Here is an 18,601-nt window from a genome sequence, read left to right as displayed (position 1 = left end):
TGCAGTGGTTGGGGGGGGGGGGGGGCTCTCATGTCTTTTTGGACACCTATACACACACAATTTATGTCAGCTTCTGAATTAATCTTAAAAGGATGTCTTTATCTGAGAAATGCATAGTTAGTGATTGTTCATTGTTCATATTAAAGCTTTGTTATGTTTTTTTTTGTTGTTGCCCTTATTGTGATATACAATTTATACTCCGAGCCTGATTTAGAACAAGAATCTACATACACTCCTTATTTAACTTAAAGCTAATTTATTGTGTAGTCAAACATCATGTGCTGAAACTTTTATTTCATCTATGCACTCATTGACTTTCAGAGTCATTTTAATTGTAAAAATCTAAGCCAATTATTTCAAGAATAGAATATTAAAATGATTAACAATTCAGGGAAAGAGATGAATGAAGTTTGTATTAAGGAATGTGGAGATTATGAAACTAAGAATGATTTCTGTGCAGCCTTAGATGGAATATGTACAGGTATATATATGGATGTGTATTAAATTAGTGGAACAGATTACTGTAAAATGGCTATTTATGGCTCGGAAAAATTTAAACTAGTTACGCATTAAGTTTAAAACTGCATAAATTACCCCTGCGCATATGGTAAAAAAAAATTACACCTTTAGATTGGTATTTTCAATCAAGCATCCGCATATTTAATATCCAGGCATATTGTTTAAGCATAGACAGCGTGTGCTTAACCTCCAGGGTAGATAACTGTTTTTAAATTATGAAACCAAGAATGACTTTTGTCAGCCTAATGGAGAATGTACAAGTATACATGGAGGTGTATTAGTGGAGGAGTTTATGGTTTTGTGAAACGTATTTGAAATGTTGGGACCCTTTAATTTGACCCTTTAATTCTGTAAAGAATCTGCCGCTATACCCCCTGATGGTCGTAATAGAGGTATTTAATGAACACCTTGCATTATGGATATTTAATAAACACAGCAAATTACTTTCTCCAAGCAAAGAGTTGGGGGAAAGAGATTTAAATAACATTTTTTCCATTTGCTACAATACGTGGAAGTCTTGTTATAAATGGGAGCAAACGATATTGAGGTTCTCCGAAGTGATTGATGTCAAAGATAAGTAAATAATTAAAATCTCTGTGACAGTCCAGGGGAGAGAGGGGAGATTTTGGAGATATATATTTATATACCTCTGTAGAGGAATGATTTTGTTGTCAAAATCTGAGACCCATTCTTGTGTTGTCATTGCGGTGGTGAGGGCCTGTAATTTTTTGGTAGAGGGGGTCTGTGGTTTGGTAAAATGAGAAGTTGGAGGAGGACTATTGAAAAGGTGAAAAGTTCTTGGTGAAATTTTTTGGATCAGGAATCTGGCTGGTCGTTGTCAGTAGGATCGAGTCATGGTAAAATGAGGGAGCCACAGGGAATGTTGGGAAGATAGCAGGAATTCTGGGAAACTGGACTTCGAGGGACTGTAGTAAGTTTGCGATTCTTCATTGGAGAGAGAGAGAGAGAGAGAGAGAGAGAGAGAGAGAGAGAGAGAGAGAGAGAGAGAGAGAAGTTGAGTGAGAGAAATATTTACATTTATATGAGAGTGGTACAGAAAGAGATAGATAAAGAAAGAAACACAGGGAAAGGGAGAGAAGGAGAGAGAGGAGAGAGAATCAGGATGAGAGAAGGAGAGAGAAAGTTAGATGAAGAGAGTGAATTAGGAGAGAGAATTAGAAGAGAAGGAGAGAGAGAATTAGAAGAGAAGGAGAGAGAGAATTGGAAGAAGAGAGTGAATTAGAAGAGAATAGAGAGAGAATTGGAAGAAGAGAGTGAATTAGAATGAGAGAAGGAGAGAGAATTAGAATGAGAGGAGAGAGAGATTGAAGGAGAGAGATTTGTAAAAAGCATTACAACAATGCTTATGAGAGGAGAGAGAGAGAAACCAGTGTTACTGCTGGTGTAATAGTGTGAGGGAGATACAGATATAGAAATGGGAGGGAGGATGAGAGACAGAGATTCAGGAAACCTTGGATATTCCTTATAACTGTGTTGTTGAATCAATGAGCTTTAGAAACCGTGCCTGGAGTTTGATGCAATATGTAAATAATGGAAATGTTTGGAATAGTTGTCAAAGAACTATAACTTATTAACCCAAATCCCATGTCAGGACCAGCTAACTGTCACTCGCATCAGATACGGCTGAATTTTAATCAGTCTTTCAAAATTCTGCGCAGAGAAAATTAAACAGAAGCATGGTTCCATTGTATAACATAGGATTGACGAGAAGTGACCAGGTTTAATGAGTGCATGTATCGCCGTTTTGAAGACGAAGCAGGTGTTGATCAAGCTAATTAATTATTTGTGATTAAAACAATCGCACTCACTCCTGACATTTTGATTTAAAGCAAAACATTTTTATGGTAGACTAAAACTTTTATCCTGGCTAAAAAAGAACTCTCCAAGTTTGATGAAAGTACCTGATGTCAATAAAAAATATTCAAAAAAAATCCTAAGATTTTTGTGAATGAAACAAATTAAAATTCTCATGAACATGTTGTCATTTCTGTGATTATTTGAATGATATTTAACTTGTCCTGTAGGTTTGTGTTCATATGCAATTTAGATATGGTAAATATTAAGTTAATCTAATATCAATTACAGACTAAGCCTTTTATCTTAAAATATAGTTCAATATAATTTTAGAAGTTTTTTTGTTTTATTTTAACAGTCTAAAAAAACTGGGACTTACAATTTACACAATCTTAGATTCAATTGCGGGATATGAAGGTGACCACATTGCAGAAAAAATACATAACCTTCTAATGTTCACTATATACATTTATAATTCACATGAATCATCAAAGAAAGCATTTCCTTGTTTATATTCACATCTTTCTTTTAACAAATTGATAAATTGATTGTAAAAAGTAAGTATGGTTAACTATTAAAATTACTGTTATTGTACATCAAAGCTTAGCTAAAGATGGTCTTCTACGAGACTTTTAGTCAGGCATCATCATGATTATTACGCGCAGTCTGCGAGTTTTTCTTGATATTGATAATCAGGCTTTGACGAATGGATATACAGGGCGTGTAGATTAAAGTCTTGTCAGTTTCTACAGAGCTATGATTAACGTTCAATTCCCATGAAAAAAAGATGGAATCACGGATATAAATATAGTGTTCTGATATTACTTCATTCCAATAATGTCTTTAGTATATAAGATAGGAAAGACATACTAAGCTCAAAAGCTCTAAAATACTTGCTCCTTATGGTTATTAGTCCCCTACCGGTTTTCACTGGAGGGGACTATAGCTTACTTCTGCGTCCGTCAGTCCATCCATCCATCCATCTCTCTGTCCGTCCGTCCGTCTGTCTGTCCCACTTCAGTTTTCCACACTATTTTTCTTTATGCGTTTGAGGAATAACATGAAATTTGCTGAACAGCTACAAATGTCAAACTACAGATCAAGTTTACACTTTTGTAGCGTCTGGCTGACATATTTTCGAGAAAATTAATTTTTTATATTCAAATTTTTTAATGTTCGGGTTCGATATTCTGCATAACAGTGCATTGTTTTCACAGTTTCCACAAACTGGTAGGGGACGTGTATTGCTTATGCAATACTCTCAGAATGCTTGTTATACCAGAGCTTTAAATAACATAGCATTTGAGGAGAGCTCTATAGCTTTATAGCTCTTATTAACTTCAAACGCTACATGTCACCCGCATACTTACCCTTGAACTACCATATAGATTTATATATATACGAGGTTTAAATAACATAGTTTTTGAGGAGAGCTCTATAGCTCTTAAACTTCAAACACTACTGGTACATATGTCACCTGCATATCTAACCTTGAACTTCCATTATATATATATATATATATATATATATATATATATATATATATATATATATATATATATATATATATATATATATATATATATATATATATATATATATATATATATATATATATATATATATATATATATATATGTCCTAAGCTGTAATAGTACCTGTATAGATCTTTGCACCTAAGCTCCTTTATCTTATTAAGAGGAATATATTTTCCCCCATTCAAACATTTAGTACCACTGTGTGTGCAAACATTAACCTTTGTTTCTTGCAGTAGATAAGGCAGTCCATGGTGTTTTGATTAAGTAACTGTAAGAACACCCAGAGAAATAAATATTGCTGATTTGATTGACAGTAAATCACCATTCAGTTTGAATTTTCTTTATTGCTGTGCACAAGCATTCGCAATAAATTGTGACATTGTTGTACATGTATGTGATATTAAAAATGGTGGAACTTCTTTGCTGTATGTGTTTGGTTACACAAGTTTTTCGTTTATTTAATATTGTTGATACAAGAAATGATACAAATGATGCTATACAAAAGGATTATGCCAAAAGTAATTTAGATGTTAAAGATTGTGGATGTAATTTTTTGTGATTTTTCAAGATTTGAATGCACTGTTTTATTTTGATGTGTGTAATTTTTGCTATTTTGAACTTGTCAGCTACCCATTACAAGTAGATTGAACTTTTTTGGGGTAATCAATGGTACTGTAAAAGTGGTTATTTACGCTGGCAGTTAAATACACATTTTCTATGGTCAAAAACGTGGGTATTAAATATGCGATGCGTGATTTATCAATCTTAAGTATTGAGGTTTTAATCATGAGCACAGGGGTATTTTACGCAGTTTTCAGCTTACCTTATAACTAGTGTAAATTTCCCTTGCATGTAATTAATCACTTTTACAGTATAAACTACCCTATATAATAAAATTAGCACCTTGCTGAATAAAACAGGCTTTATGATACTTCAAGTTTTGGCCAAAAAAAAAAAATCAATGAATATTGTTTTGAAATACCTGAAATTATTCATGTATAAATTTATTGCATTATTCCAGGCTGAAGAAAAAGTGGAGTCATGTGGAAGAAGATTCTGGCGCTATTTATAGGCGTGATGGTGGGGTACTGGCTGATTGATGACTTTAATCCAGGTCAGAGGTCAATCATTTAACCTTTAACCTCGCAATAAGAAGTCAAAAGTCAAATGCATGTACATAACCTTTAACCTCGCAATAGAAAGTCAAAGGTCAAATACTTAACCTAATACACGCACTCACAAATTGAGGTCAGTTATGTGACTTATAACATCACAACAAGGGGTCAATGTAATAATATTTGGTGGTTGAATGTATGTCAAAATATAAGAAATGATTAAGAATGTTGAAATTTTATGATCCATGTAAATAAAATGATTCTTTAGAATTCTTTTTAAAGTAAAAAATGTCAAAGTTCCAACAGGTCTTAATCGCATGGCTAGCAGTATGAACTAGCCATTACCCCCCCCCCCCCCCCCTTTAAAAAAATGATAAAGAGTATAAAGATATTATATTGTCAATTTATTGTCTAGTTTGAAAGAAATTACAACACAATATTGGTGTTCCATACCTCCTCAAATTTTCAGTAATGTACCAATACACCTATACATGTACGTATATATATATTGTGTTGTAGATGCCTTAAAAGGAAAGCGTGTGGTGGTGACGGGATCATCGACCGGTATAGGGGAGCAGATCGCGTACCACTACGCGCGGATGGGTGCCCATGTAATGGTTACTTCCCGGCGGGAAAACACACTCAAACAGGTGAGTTGTATTTATATAGGATAAATGGGGACTGAGCGATTGGTTACTGTGGAATCACGAGATTTTGTGACAACTAAATATAGTGGAATGTATGAATATCTGTCATCCATGAATTAACATCCTCCATAATTAATTAATTAGGGTTGTAAAGTCATATTACCTTATGTTTGTGTAAGAAAATATATGAAATTACATCCCAACAAACCTGTGAAATTCAAGCAATCCACAAAATGGGCTTCCACAAATTTAAATTATTGTAGAGAAGCTCCAAGATGAGCCATTTTGATCCATCATAACTGTTATATGCTACAGTGAGTAGGTTTATTATACTTTTTAAGATAAGGGGAATAAAAATGACTTTGCTATAGGATTGAATTAAAGGAATAATTAATTTCGGTCGGGGCGTGATCAAATCCAATAAAGCCCGAATTATCACCTCTTAATATTCAAAGAATGATTCCTTATAACTTAATATTTATATAATTTTAAGCCATCTTGCGATTAAATATTTAAATATAAATAAGCAAACCCCGCTGGTGCCTCAATTTGGTGTCATTTGGAGTTGTGGGTTATATAGTACAAAATCGATACGTAGTGTTATCACAGGCAAAGTCACTGGAAAATGTAAATATTCTGTTATCTGGGTGTTCCTTGTAACCATGTTGTACTGTATAGGTGGAGTATTTTCACATATCACAAGTCTGATTCTATAACCCAAGGAAATACCACTTTAAATGTTATTATCACTGGTTAAATTTGCTTTAGCTGAATGTCTTGTTTCAGGTTGTACAAAAGTGTAAGGAACTGGGGCCTCCAGAGGGGAAATACTTCTATAAGGCTGCTGATATGGCTAATATGTCAGCCACACAACTTGTTATAAAGGTAGGTCATATGTAGTTGGCCACCTCATTTCCTATTAGCCAGTAGGTGAAAGTCAAAGAGCACAGAGAATCCCTCAGATTTGGCTGTTAGATTCAGCTGTAAGAAATTCATATAGAGTACCCCAAGGTGACACCTAATCAAATTTCTAAGGAGTAAATAGATACTACAGCTATACAGTAAAACACGCTTATAACGAAGTCCCAGGGACGGCCAACTTAACTTCGTTATAAGCGTAATTCGTTATATCCGTCAAGTTTACAACATGATATAGAGACTTGGGAAATGAAATTCACTTCGCTGTAAGCGTCAATTCATTATAAGCGTGTTCGCTATAACCGTGTTTTACTGTATTTGCTGCCAAAATATAAACTACTTTAATGCATAAACATATTAGATATATTGTAAAAGTCAAACAGGCAGAGTTCAACAATATGATCCTGTTGCGAAAAGTTTAATGACACAGACTGTTGAAATAATAAAGTTTTAAAGTGACCTTGATCTTTTGACAGTTACCTTGACCTTGATATACTTTGACCAAGACATTTTACAGGTGGAAAAGGCCTCAAGTTTGTAAACTTGAGGTATTCATATTTTTGACCTTCCAGCTGATGTGATACCTGATGATTTGACCTTGACCTATCTTTACTTTGACCTTTGACTTTTTGTTCCAGGAAGCGGTCAGTAGGTTGGGAGGCATAGACATTCTGATCCTGAACCACATCCTGCCTATACCTCTAGGGATGTGGGAGGGGAGTCCCCAGAACCTCACCATCACCGACAAGATCGTGGATGTCAACTTTAAGGCGTACGTCCACCTCACCTCACACGCTCTACCTCATTTAATCGCCTCCAATGGCAGCATCATCGTGGTGTCCTCTCTGGCAGGTCTGGTCATTTTGTTGTTCTTATTAATTATAAGTTTTGAATAAGGCCACACCAAAATAATTTCTTGTTCGTCGGATATCCAGTGCAAGTGGGAAAGCGAGTAAATAATAAAATAACTTTTTTTTTGTTGGCAAAATTTTTAGGCAGTACCTAAATAAATTTGTGAGGACGGTTATATTTTTTCTAGTTCTTTCTCTTTTATAAGTTAAAACTGAAATACGAAAAACGGAGCGGAAATAGAATATAAAACAGCGCAGAATTTACTGGATGCAGTAAATTAAAAATGATATTATTTGTACAGTGTTATTATAATGCCTCGTTCTGGTTCCGACGAACAAGAAAATATATTTGCATGGCCTAATTTTATGATTTTTAAACATTTTCTTTTAAATTTTAACACTCTAAATTAGGAGTATATTTTTAATCATTGAATTTAATTGCGCCATATTAAAAAAGTTTATCTTATTTTCCCTAATGAAAACAACACCTGATTTCCTTCATTATAGGTAAGATAGGGCAGCCATTCACTGCGGTGTACTCGGCCACGAAGTTTGCCCTGGACGGATTCTTTGGAGGACTTAGACAGGAGTTCAGGATGAAGGGATGTGATGTCTCCATAACACTATGTGTGATTGGGCTTGTAGGTGAGTGCAGTAAAGGAAATCCATGCAGAATTCAGCAGAGTGGGGGCAAGCAAAGATTGTCTACTGTATACAGGAAAATATCCACCCCTTTCACCCACATTGTCAGTGGGTGAATTTTAGACTGGGCAAATTCCAGTGTTCAAAATTATCTCTCTTTAAACACAAATATGCCTGGGCGAATTCAAGATGGGGCAAAACTGTTTGCAAGTGAAGAAGGCCGAAAATAATGTGTGGCGAATCTATAACCCTGTATACAAAATCACAAATGATGAGTTTCTATTACCATAACAACAAGTACATGTACAGGGATGTGACATTTCCTTAATGCTATGTGTGATCAGACTAAAGGGTGAGTATTGTAGTCCTGAGCCTTGTTCATCAGAGTTAGCAATCGAAAGCTGCGACTTTGATTAATTTGTGTGCCACTTTAAAAATGGGGAATAACTCATTTTTTAGTATTTAAGTCAAAAATAATCAACAGCAGCATTGTATTTTGAGAAACTTCAAAATTGTTTTTCTCTTCATAAAGTTAACCTGTTTCATAGTTTTATGAGGGTCAGTTTTCTGTAAAAGTATTCAATCTGCGCAAAATCTGTCTTCTCCTCAGACTTGTGTACATTCTATGATCTTATAATACAATTTGAAAAAAACTTCATAATAGCCATGAAATTTTAAGATTTTTTGTATCAGCCCTGCTGTCCCTCTTTACAAGAGGGGGAAAAGGGAGAGGGGTGGATGATATCATGACAGAACATTAAAGATGAAGAAAAATCAAAAACTGAATATCTCATGAAAAATAGTTTTATTTTAGGGACAGAGAATGCTATCAAAGGGCTTAAGGATTACGGACAACATTATCTTTTGGAGATGCTTCCCGCGGAAACTCCTAGTGACACAGCTCTAGCCATCATCCGAGGCGGAGCGATGAGGCGAAGGGAGATCTTCCACCCGTACCTAAGCATCCGCCTCATGACACTTTTTCGAGACTGGATGCCAAACGTGGTGGAGTATATAAACCGCTCCATGTTTACCGTGCCTGTGTAAAAGTTCGGAAGAAAGAATCGTGCTTCTCAGTCCAAAGTGGAAGATAAACAATGCCCATGTAAATGTTCAAAAGAATTTTGCATCTCAGTCCCAAATGGTAGATAAAGTCCAACTGAAAGCGCATGATGAACAAGACAAAAAACTGTGATTATTCAGGATATCTGCTAGATAGAGTCCATAATGCAAGTGTGTGGTGACCATATAAAATTCCTGCTCCTTGGATCATATATGTGCAACAAGTGTGATCCAGGGTAACTTGGGCACTGAGAAACAAGTTTTGCAGTTTAGATTGGAGAATCCATGTAAGGTTCAAAAGTTGAGATTCCTCCTTGGTCTGAATTCATAGTGCATGAGGAAAAAAAAGCTAAAAAGCGTGCTGGGATAAGAAGACAAAAGAAAGACATGTATTCTTGCTGAGGTACCTGGCTATTGTGGGGAAAATACATGCTGCTCAGATCATGTGACTAGCAATGTGCATTTCTAGATCACGTAGTCATATGGACTCATTGATGAAATCCAAATGTCTGATCCAATTATTTGTTGTCAAAGGAAAAAAATGTGACAGTGATGGGATTGAAAACCACTTCTAAACATAAATTTTGGTGGTTGCAGCAAGATTTTTTAGAAGTGTTCAAAAACTGATTGAGATCTTGGCAGCAAAATAACTAAAGGTCTCACAGAGAAATTGTCCTTATAGTTTCAATCTATATGTAAACACACCAGAGGAGACAAAATTCATCGGCAAGAATATCATTGTCCTAAATGTTAACGTCAATATTTGAAATTGAAACAGAAAAAAAAATCAGGTGTCATTATAACAGTATTATAATTTATTTGTTGTAGACTAGGAAGACTTACTTTTATTTTTCTGTCTGTTTATATCTTCATTTTTTGCAAAAATATTGATGCATTGGTTCTTGGGCACTGCCTTGTTAGGTCAGATGGCGCTTTATTGCCATATTGAAAAGGGGAATAACTCAATTTTTAAGTTTAATTGAAATACAAAATTGAAGCTATTGCCCCTTTGCAATTCTTACTGCAATAAATATCTACCTGTCTCATTATATGTTGATCTTTTCGACCTGAGAATCAATACATTAACTTTTTTGGGGCCTAAGATAGACCTTGATTTTTTTGTTTCCTGTATTAAGATATGTATTTATGTCTGATTTGATAAGTTATTTTGTTGTTTAATAAGAGTTTAAACTATGTACAGTTAGCTTGAATCTGAATAATTCCACATTTAGATGAAATACTTCCCAGAGTATTTTAAGAGTATGGTTTAGACAATGATAAGTTTTGTTAAGATATAATTGTACTTTCAGATAATATAAATTATATAAAATATAAATTGTAAATCAAGTCCATTAAGTAGCTTTCATGGACATGTAAAGTAGATTGATGTAAGAGGATTCATTAAGATATGTTATATTGATCAAAAGTACACGATTAACTAGGTCTGTTTTCATTATTTACTAACACAATTGATTCAGGTACAATGTTTCCTAATTATACCTTGTTTACATCAGGGATTTTACATTGTTTATTTTTCAATTAGCAAGTGTTTTGATTTTGTTATTAGGTTTTGTTTTAGGTTTTTAAAAAAAATATTTATTATTATCCATTCGTAAATAATGAAGTTTCATGTATTTCTTTGAGGAGTATTTAGTTCAATCTACATGGCTGTCAGAGAGAGAGAGAGAGAGAGAGAGAGAGAGTTTTATTTGTGTAGTTTGCATTGATGTCTGATGAGTTTAGTTTTGATACATGTAGTTGTAAATGTTCATTCACATGTTATATGAAATTTATTATGTTCAAAATATTTCTGACAGTGAATTTAAAATTATTCCACTAGTTGTTTTCACATTTTGAGTCAACTATGACATTTGTTTTAATGAAGGTAAATACCATGCTTAGTGATTTCCAATGTTGACATGCCATTGAGTTTCTTGTTCTCCCAAAATGAAAGACAATGCATTGATAATTTAAATTAGTGTTGAATTATATGTATTGTACATATACCTTAAAGTCAGTTTTCGCCCTTGTGAAATCATATTAGGCCCGAAAAAGAAATACATGTATATGTATTGGTTTTTAAACACCACTGCATTAGGTAAAATGCTGCTGCATTGGCATTAATTTTTTTTGCAATATTGAAAGAGGAATAAACTTAAAGTCAAATTTGAAATTTGAGTTGTTCCCCCTTGCAAATTTTCCAGTAGAAATAAACAGACCGCCTGTATCATCATATTTTGAACGTTTTGACGGGTGAGAACAATACTTCGATTTTTGGGAGGCCCAATTCATATTTTTCTCACTCATTTGAATGCTGATCTACCGGTAGTAAGTTAGTATGTTCGGTAAAGTTAATATATAAATGACCTTACGACTGACAACTTCCATTTAAAATGTTTTTACAAGTTTTTGATATGTTTGGGTCATGAATTTTAGACGGTTAACATCTGATCGTAATACAGACTAACAAACCATAAGACGAAACAAAACAAAAAACTTACAATACAAGGAAATTTGTGAAATTGTTTAAAATGTTCTTTTAAAAGTTGAAATATTTTTATTTATTCCAGTTTGGAGGCCGAAATATCCGATTATAGTTTCATTATGTATGTACATGTATATTTGATGCATTTGATTAGATGATTTTTGATTGGTTCATTTAATTAGATGAATTCTGATTGGTTCATTTGACATCATGTAGATGACTTTTGATTTGTTCATTTGACATCATGTAGATGACTTTTGATTGGTTCATTTGACATCATGTAGATGACTTTTGATTGGTTCATGTTCTACACTCTGTGCTCTCACTTGTGGTTAGTCCTTTATAAAATCCTGATTTGTGCAATAGGTATGAACACCATTAGTGTTTTTCTATAAAAGAAAATTAAAATGTAAGAAAAAAAGTATGAAGTATTTTGTCCTAATTTACGACATCTGTAGATATGGTTTATACATGTCTATCAGACCTTAATCTTCGGATCCATTGGGGCTTTTGCTGTTACTTACTGAATTTAATTATTTAGACATTCATTTTTTATCCCCAAACTGCAAATTTTTCGCTTATTTGACATGAGTACAGTTTATCATAATAGCTTTCATAATCTAATAATCTACTGTTAATTCGAGTGACTTTTTCCGGGTGTGTTATTCCATATAATATACTTTACAATGTTTTAAACTCAGATGTCAGTTTTCATATGCAGCAATATTGATATCATTAAGAGAGAGAAAGAGGGGGGAGAGAGAGAGAGAGAAGTAGATACAGGTCTGTAGCTCCCGGTCTAAAAAAAAAAAGACGTCGTCCATCCGATTTTTTTTTCAGACCGGGAGCTACAGACCTGCAGCTAAGACAAAAGAAACAAAGTAGTGGTTCATCTGTTCATCATTTATTAGGTATCACAAAAGCAGTAGGCACAGTAGTTCTGATCGAACTTCAGACATCTCTGCGGACAGCCTCGTTCTACAGCCGGACAAACTGAAAATGAAAGTACGAACACAGTTCCTTACAGAGCTACCGTACGTTGAAAATAAGAGAGTTCTAGGCTAAAATTATTATTAGAAGTGTAGCACAAAAAACACAAAGATCACAGAAAGATCATTCAGTCAGCCAAATGTTAACTGAAAAGTCTTAAGAGGTGTCACAGTCACACTGAGGTGATTTGGAGTAATAGCTGAAACCCCACTTAACGTTTAATTAATTCATAAGATTCATTTCATAATGAGATAATGTTTAGATTTCCAAGGATTAAAGTATGTTTCAGAACTCTCTGTCTCGATATAATGAGGAAGACAGTACACACATTTAACAAAATTGTTTAAATTACGACAATTTGTTCATTAGCGAGACTGGGTGTGAAAAAAACTACTATAAATCACCTTTATATTTGAAGCATAATTTTTAAGCAACACACTATTGTTCATTAATCAAAAAATCATAATTGTTTAACTTTTATTTCTAAATATTTTATATCTTCTCTAAATACTGTATACATCTTTATACAAAGTTCTTTCAAAGGAGGTTGATATATGTACTGATATAAAAGATTACGACCATCCAGCCGTAAAGACAATATATATCTTTAGCCAGTTAATTATTTTTTTTTCATTACAAGACATTGGTTCTTACTGTTGTTTGAGGTCTCGGATCCTTTGATGACGTCATCGGAACAGATGCAGACTGGACAAAAATAGTCGTCCAGCTTGAGGCAGCTAGAAGCGCAGTTTCTAACCTTTTCTGTTATTCTGCAAACTGCAAACAATATTAAGAGGGGGTGTATAAAGAGTGCAATTGAGAGAGAGAGAGAGAGAGAGAGAGAGAGAGAGAGAGAGAGAGAGAGAGAGAGAGAGAGAGGGGGGGAGAGAGAGAGAGAAACAGACAGACAGGCAGACAGACAGACAGACAGACAGACAGAGAGTTTTACCAGAGTCGGTTGCTGACGATGTCGTGTCGTGTTTTGCGCTGGTTGTTGGTGTAGGTTGGGTGGAGGCTTGGTCTGTCTGTGTGTCTGTACAGACACATACCGGACACATATTACTGTCCAATGTAATACAGCCACTCGGACATCTTACATCCAGAGGAACACAACCTGAAAACCAAAGAAATTCCGTATGTCCGGTTATTTTGCCGACGATATAATTCCTCGCTTTTTTGCGTTAAATTCACATTGATATCGCAAAAATACGATATGCAGAAATGCTTGCTTGCTATATAAAACCAGACTTAATCCTTAAAAAACATTAATCATATTAACATGTTTCGTGAAATAAGAAGTTTTTAAATATGATGTTCATTATTAGTTTATCGAAATGGAAAACTAAAAACATTTTTGAACACAGTTCACAGCAGACTGGTATAATGTTTTTGGCACTTTGCGCGCTAGTTGACCGATTGCTAAAGCTTGCAACCCTAATGAGGCGGACTTTTCTAATTCAGAAACCCGCCGAAACACTGTACAACTACCATTATAACTATTGTTATTGTTATCATAACCAGCAAAAGAATGTGATATGGTTTGGAGTGTTGGGTCCTAGTAAATTTACGACATGTTTGGTTGATTGATGTCGCTATTTTTACAATCTGTACAAAAAATGGAACAGTTAGAAAATCTTTTCATTCCCAGTTGGATTTAAATTGCCATAGTTTAAACACTTTGACATAATGTTAAATTGCTCTCACCAAATTTATACTATCAATCAAAACCTTACAGGTCTTTTATTAACCCAAAGCGAAATTAATTTTTTCTTCATTTATGAAATAACACCGAAGCATACATATATACATTTATGTCACACGCAGGATCTAAAATTCACAAAATAATGTTTGGAATCATAAATCGTACTTATGGCCGACTTGTGTGTCTCGTTTTGATGCTCTGGGCAACTGCAAACAGGACATTTAGACACAGGGTCTGTCACTTGACAATCAGCGGGACAGGATGAGCCCAAATCGAGGCAGTCTAAAATACAATTATAGCTTAACATTTATTTTGGTCGACCAGTTAAAATTTCGTGGTCGTCGACCTTAGGCCTAAATATGTCAGAGGTAATTACGTAGGAGCTCACCTTTACTATTGGAACTCTTCATGGATTCTGTTGGTTTGGTAGTTGTGACGTCACTTGGGCGTATCTCAACTATTTTCTGGAAATTCGACGTCAATTCGGTAGCGGATACACCAGCGACATTTTTGTCGCTTATACTGCTATTCAAAAGCAATATTTTTTCTGGTTTAATTTGACCTTCAGATTTTTCAATTTGATGACCCTGACCTGCGAAGGATTCTTCATTGTGACCCTTGTTGACCTTTGCGGCTAAACTGTACAGAACCTCTTGAAGAGATTTACGTTCTTTTATCCCCGTTAATAAAATCTTGAATAAATCAGCCCCTGTAAGGTCTACTAAACTACTTCCAGTGGACGGATTGGAACCTTGACCATTCGTAAATTTTGAGGTCAAGGTCATTCCTGAGCTCATATTCAACACCGAGTTCAGTTGTTCTAAAACTGTATTCTTTTCTCCGGCATTAGTGTTTTTATCGACAGAATGAGAATTCAAATTTTGTGGTATAAATTCTTTAGAAGCTGTGGGTGTTGGTGGTCCCATCTCCTTTGTCGTTTCCTCGATGCTTCCCTTGATATGTTGAATATTAACAGATTTTGACGCTGTTTGTTGGGTTGGGGTAACAGACGATGACGCAACAGTTTGTTTCGTCATTTGTTCCAATGTCACTTTCGGTTTTGTGGTTGGTACGTTGGAAGTTATTTGCTCGCTAGATGGCGCAATAGTTAAGGTTTGAAAGGATGAGGGTGGCAATGGTGTTGACTGTTTGTCTAGCAAGAGTTTGAAGAAGAAATAAAAATTCGTTTCCAGACCTTCCAAGTTCACGTTTAAAAGAGGTGAATTACTCATACTTACAATATACCAAAGAATGGTTTATTTAATTTTTCAGCATATGGTTAATATAGCATATTACAATTGATTTCAGATTTTTGGATTGCAAGTTTTAAAAAAAGAAGGCAAAAGACACGTTTAACCAAAATGACATGGTAATAATTTTTTCAGATAAAAAAGCAGACTTAAGTCTTGTGTAAAGACCTTCACATTCACATCGGAAACAGCCACTGAACCCGTCCGTTTTCCAACACCGACCTGGGCACGCGTAGCTCATTTCTGGACATCTTCCGGGAAGAACCATAGCAACTGGTTTGTAAAACTCTTCATTACAGAAAAAAATTAATTGCACCGTGTAAACACAATGTTTTTTGTTGATGATGTAGTAGAATTGATAAGGTGTCTTGATTAAATTACTAGAAGTTGAAGTAAAAAAAAAAACTTTATGTATACCCAAATATAAAAAATAAAACGCTTATAATAATGCTAAAATAATATTAAATTTTTTTTTCCTAACATGCTGCAGAACATATATCATGCATGAATACGCCAGTTATGCATCTTAGAAAAAAAATATATAAAATAGGAAATTAAAAAAAAGATATTGTGAAATTTAATATATGAATTTTACTTTGAAAATATATGTCGAGTGTTAAAGATCATTGGTCGCGGGATAGTATTCAACATTCGATATGCATTTTTTTTAAATCGACAAAGTTGCTAAAAACAGATTTATAAATAAAGGGGATACGTTGAATCATTACGATCAAAAGTCTTTAGCAATACTCCATTCGTAAAATATTTTTTCGGCATTGTATTTGCTATAAAATTGTTTTTCAATAAAGTCGGGTTTGATTTTCACCTTTAAAGTTGGGCTCGAGATAATGCCCCGTTTGACTGACGGATTCTACCCCGCCCATCATAACTCCACCAAACGTATTTGCTTCAAAATTTCCCATATTTATCCACGGAGATTTCCGGATGTTTGGATTTTGTTCTTGGATTTTATTGGTTTCATCTTTGGTTCCCATGTTTAAATTGACAAATTTACTTCCGGTCTGGTAAATGGGGTCATAATCATGTTTCATCTGTTGTATGGCGCCCTGCATGAATGAGTTCATTGATTCTATTCCAGAAAAGATAAATGAAAAAAATATCATTTGACAATATCCGTTCTTTTTAATCGAAGGTATTGATGGTCAACATCTCATCCTCAATAACAAAATGTCACTTCGACAAACGTTTTGCAGAATATTGAGCGTTGAAAATCAATTACATGCAATAAAACTAGTAAGTAAACCAATCAACATTATTCATCAACTCGATTTTTCAAGTATTTAACGCATAGTTTCTGATTAAGGTAAATACTACATTAAAAACTTCATACTTTCGCACTCGCAAATATAGCACTCATCTTTGATCTTTAAGCAAAACTGAGGACACATCACCACTGCTTCGCACTTTTTGTTCTGTCGCTTGAAGAAAGTAGTCCCTATCAAAATTAAGACAAAACAAAATAGATCACAATATTAAACTTGTATTGTTTTACAATTACACCTTTCATACCACTATCGTGAACATTTTAAGAAAATACCTATTGGAAAAAAAATTGAAAGGTAATCGATTCCCGTATTTTTTTTTTTTTTTTAGATTTTTTTTTTTTTTTTGGACAAGTAACTATATAAGTTAAATTTAAACAAACAAAAATGAATTTGTTTGTTTTTATACATACCTTCTGTTAATGAAAGAATAATAATCACAAACATCCACGAGAAAGTTGGCATTATTGCTATCTCCTTGTTTGTATTATAATTTTGAAAAATCTGAAATAAAGGTTTCCTGTAATGGTCACATTGTCTTAAAATCCAGTCATATACAAATGCTTTGCATGTAGCTTGAATGAATCTATATGCTGATTTTTTTTCTCAAGAGAATGGCCTACCTAGTTTATATCTTTATGATAAAATGTGACTTATTTCACCTGCGCTTTGATAGCAAGGGAGATAACTACTGAAAACACGCTACTCCCTGTAAATGGAATCTCATATCGATCCCGATCGAAGTAACCAACAACCCGATGTTCGGCAATTTTTTTAAATTCTGCTATAAGATGCCGTTTATTAAACCAAATCATGCGTTATTTCCGCATGGATTTCCATCACAACAAAAATAGGCAAATCAAGGTACCAACAAGGTACCTGAAAAATAGTCAGTACTTATTTATTTTGTTTGTTTGTTTGTTTTGTTTTTTTCTTCACTGGAACCTCCTTTTTCTAACGATGCAAAATTTATTTCGATATTTGCATGATTGACAAAGATATGATACTTTGTTTACACTATACCCGTTTTTACGCAATACGTGTAGACGTTTGTACATGTATATACCATAGACGGGGTTGAGGTGGCGGGGCTGTCAACAAACTAACTATTAGATCTACCAAAATTTTTAAAGATATGATTTGTTAACGTATAAACTATTATTAAGTAAAGAAAAAATCTATTTATTTTAAATTAATATCATATATATAGTCTAAAAAAATGGCCGCGACCATCGAGCTCTCTTTAAAAATCAAACTGCGATAAGACACGGTGTTACTTTCGCAGATCCAGGGGGGGGGGGGGGGGGGTGTCAGGATGTCAGGAGAGGGGAGGGGGGGGGGGGCTGTAGACAATAAAATTAATTTATGTTTAAGGACGACGGACGCAATTCACTTCTACAATAGTGATTTTCATCAAAATTTTATATGAGTTAGAGTTACTAAAAATATATAAATATCAATCAAAAAACTAACATAAAAATCGAATTAGATTTTTAGTAGGGACCATTTCAAAATACGTTTGTGTTACTTCTCTTTTTCAATTGAACATAATGGAAAAAAGCGTTCTTGTGGGGGACAAATTTTTAAAAAACGTTCTGCAATAGATGTTTCTATCCAAATTAAAATATGACACTTATATGATAATTTTGAATTAATATCATTAAAAAAATATGTCATTGACTTCGTTTTGACGGGGGCACATGCCTAAGTGCGGTTTGTCATTATTTTTCATAAATTTGTTATAAAAAGTACTGCGCAAACTCTAAGAAAAAGTTCATGTACAT

The 18,601-nt window shown here is 34.1% G+C and overlaps 2 protein-coding genes across 7 annotated transcripts in view; one reads left to right on the top strand and one right to left on the bottom strand.

Annotated features, from left to right (window-relative positions):
* LOC128172290 (hydroxysteroid 11-beta-dehydrogenase 1-like protein) overlaps positions 1–10,939 on the top strand; it is a 30,739-nt gene extending 19,800 nt beyond the window's left edge. For 5 of the 6 annotated variants that reach the window (XM_052838079.1, XM_052838080.1, XM_052838081.1 and 2 more), the window contains 6 exons: positions 4,894–4,986; positions 5,507–5,637; positions 6,421–6,519; positions 7,191–7,404; positions 7,911–8,048; positions 8,860–10,939. In XM_052838079.1, the coding sequence (XP_052694039.1) occupies positions 4,914–4,986; positions 5,507–5,637; positions 6,421–6,519; positions 7,191–7,404; positions 7,911–8,048; positions 8,860–9,092 (888 nt within the window). In that variant the 5' untranslated portion in view covers positions 4,894–4,913 and the 3' untranslated portion in view covers positions 9,093–10,939. Of the gene's footprint in view, positions 1–777; positions 1,451–4,893; positions 4,987–5,506; positions 5,638–6,420; positions 6,520–7,190; positions 7,405–7,910; positions 8,049–8,859 lie in introns of those variants that run through there. The other variant, XM_052838083.1, reaches the window with a different exon arrangement.
* Positions 10,940–12,485: 1,546 nt separating this feature from the next.
* LOC128173496 (uncharacterized) lies at positions 12,486–17,427 on the bottom strand. The gene is made up of 9 exons (XM_052839194.1): positions 17,231–17,427; positions 16,886–16,990; positions 16,361–16,624; positions 15,703–15,822; positions 14,673–15,437; positions 14,450–14,566; positions 13,532–13,696; positions 13,237–13,359; positions 12,486–12,585 (listed from the first exon to the last, which is right to left on the bottom strand). The coding sequence occupies exons 1-9, from the start codon at positions 17,280–17,282 to the stop codon at positions 12,500–12,502; spliced, it is 1,797 nt and encodes a 598-aa protein (XP_052695154.1). The 5' UTR covers positions 17,283–17,427; the 3' UTR covers positions 12,486–12,499.
* Between the last annotated feature and the right edge of the window lie 1,174 nt (positions 17,428–18,601).

Source organism: Crassostrea angulata, chromosome 2 (assembly GCF_025612915.1).
Source record: "Crassostrea angulata isolate pt1a10 chromosome 2, ASM2561291v2, whole genome shotgun sequence".
Classification (NCBI taxonomy): Eukaryota; Metazoa; Mollusca; class Bivalvia; order Ostreida; family Ostreidae; genus Magallana; species Magallana angulata.
Note: the sequence above shows the minus strand (reverse complement) of the source record. Positions and strands in the feature narration are given on the sequence as shown.

What these genes read in the sequence shown, in the direction of transcription:
- LOC128173496 (XM_052839194.1), bottom strand. Translation starts at nt 17,282, where the DNA reads ATGCCAACTTTCTCGTGGATGTTTGTGATTATTATTCTTTCATTAACA. An exon ending in TCTCGAGCCCAACTTTAAAG is followed by an intron (nt 15,823 to 16,360) that starts GTGAAAATCAAA and finishes TCTGTAATGAAG; the next exon opens with AGTTTTACAAACCAGTTGCT. An exon ending in GACACACAAGTCGGCCATAA is followed by an intron (nt 13,697 to 14,449) that starts GTACGATTTATG and finishes TTTGGTTTTCAG; the next exon opens with GTTGTGTTCCTCTGGATGTA.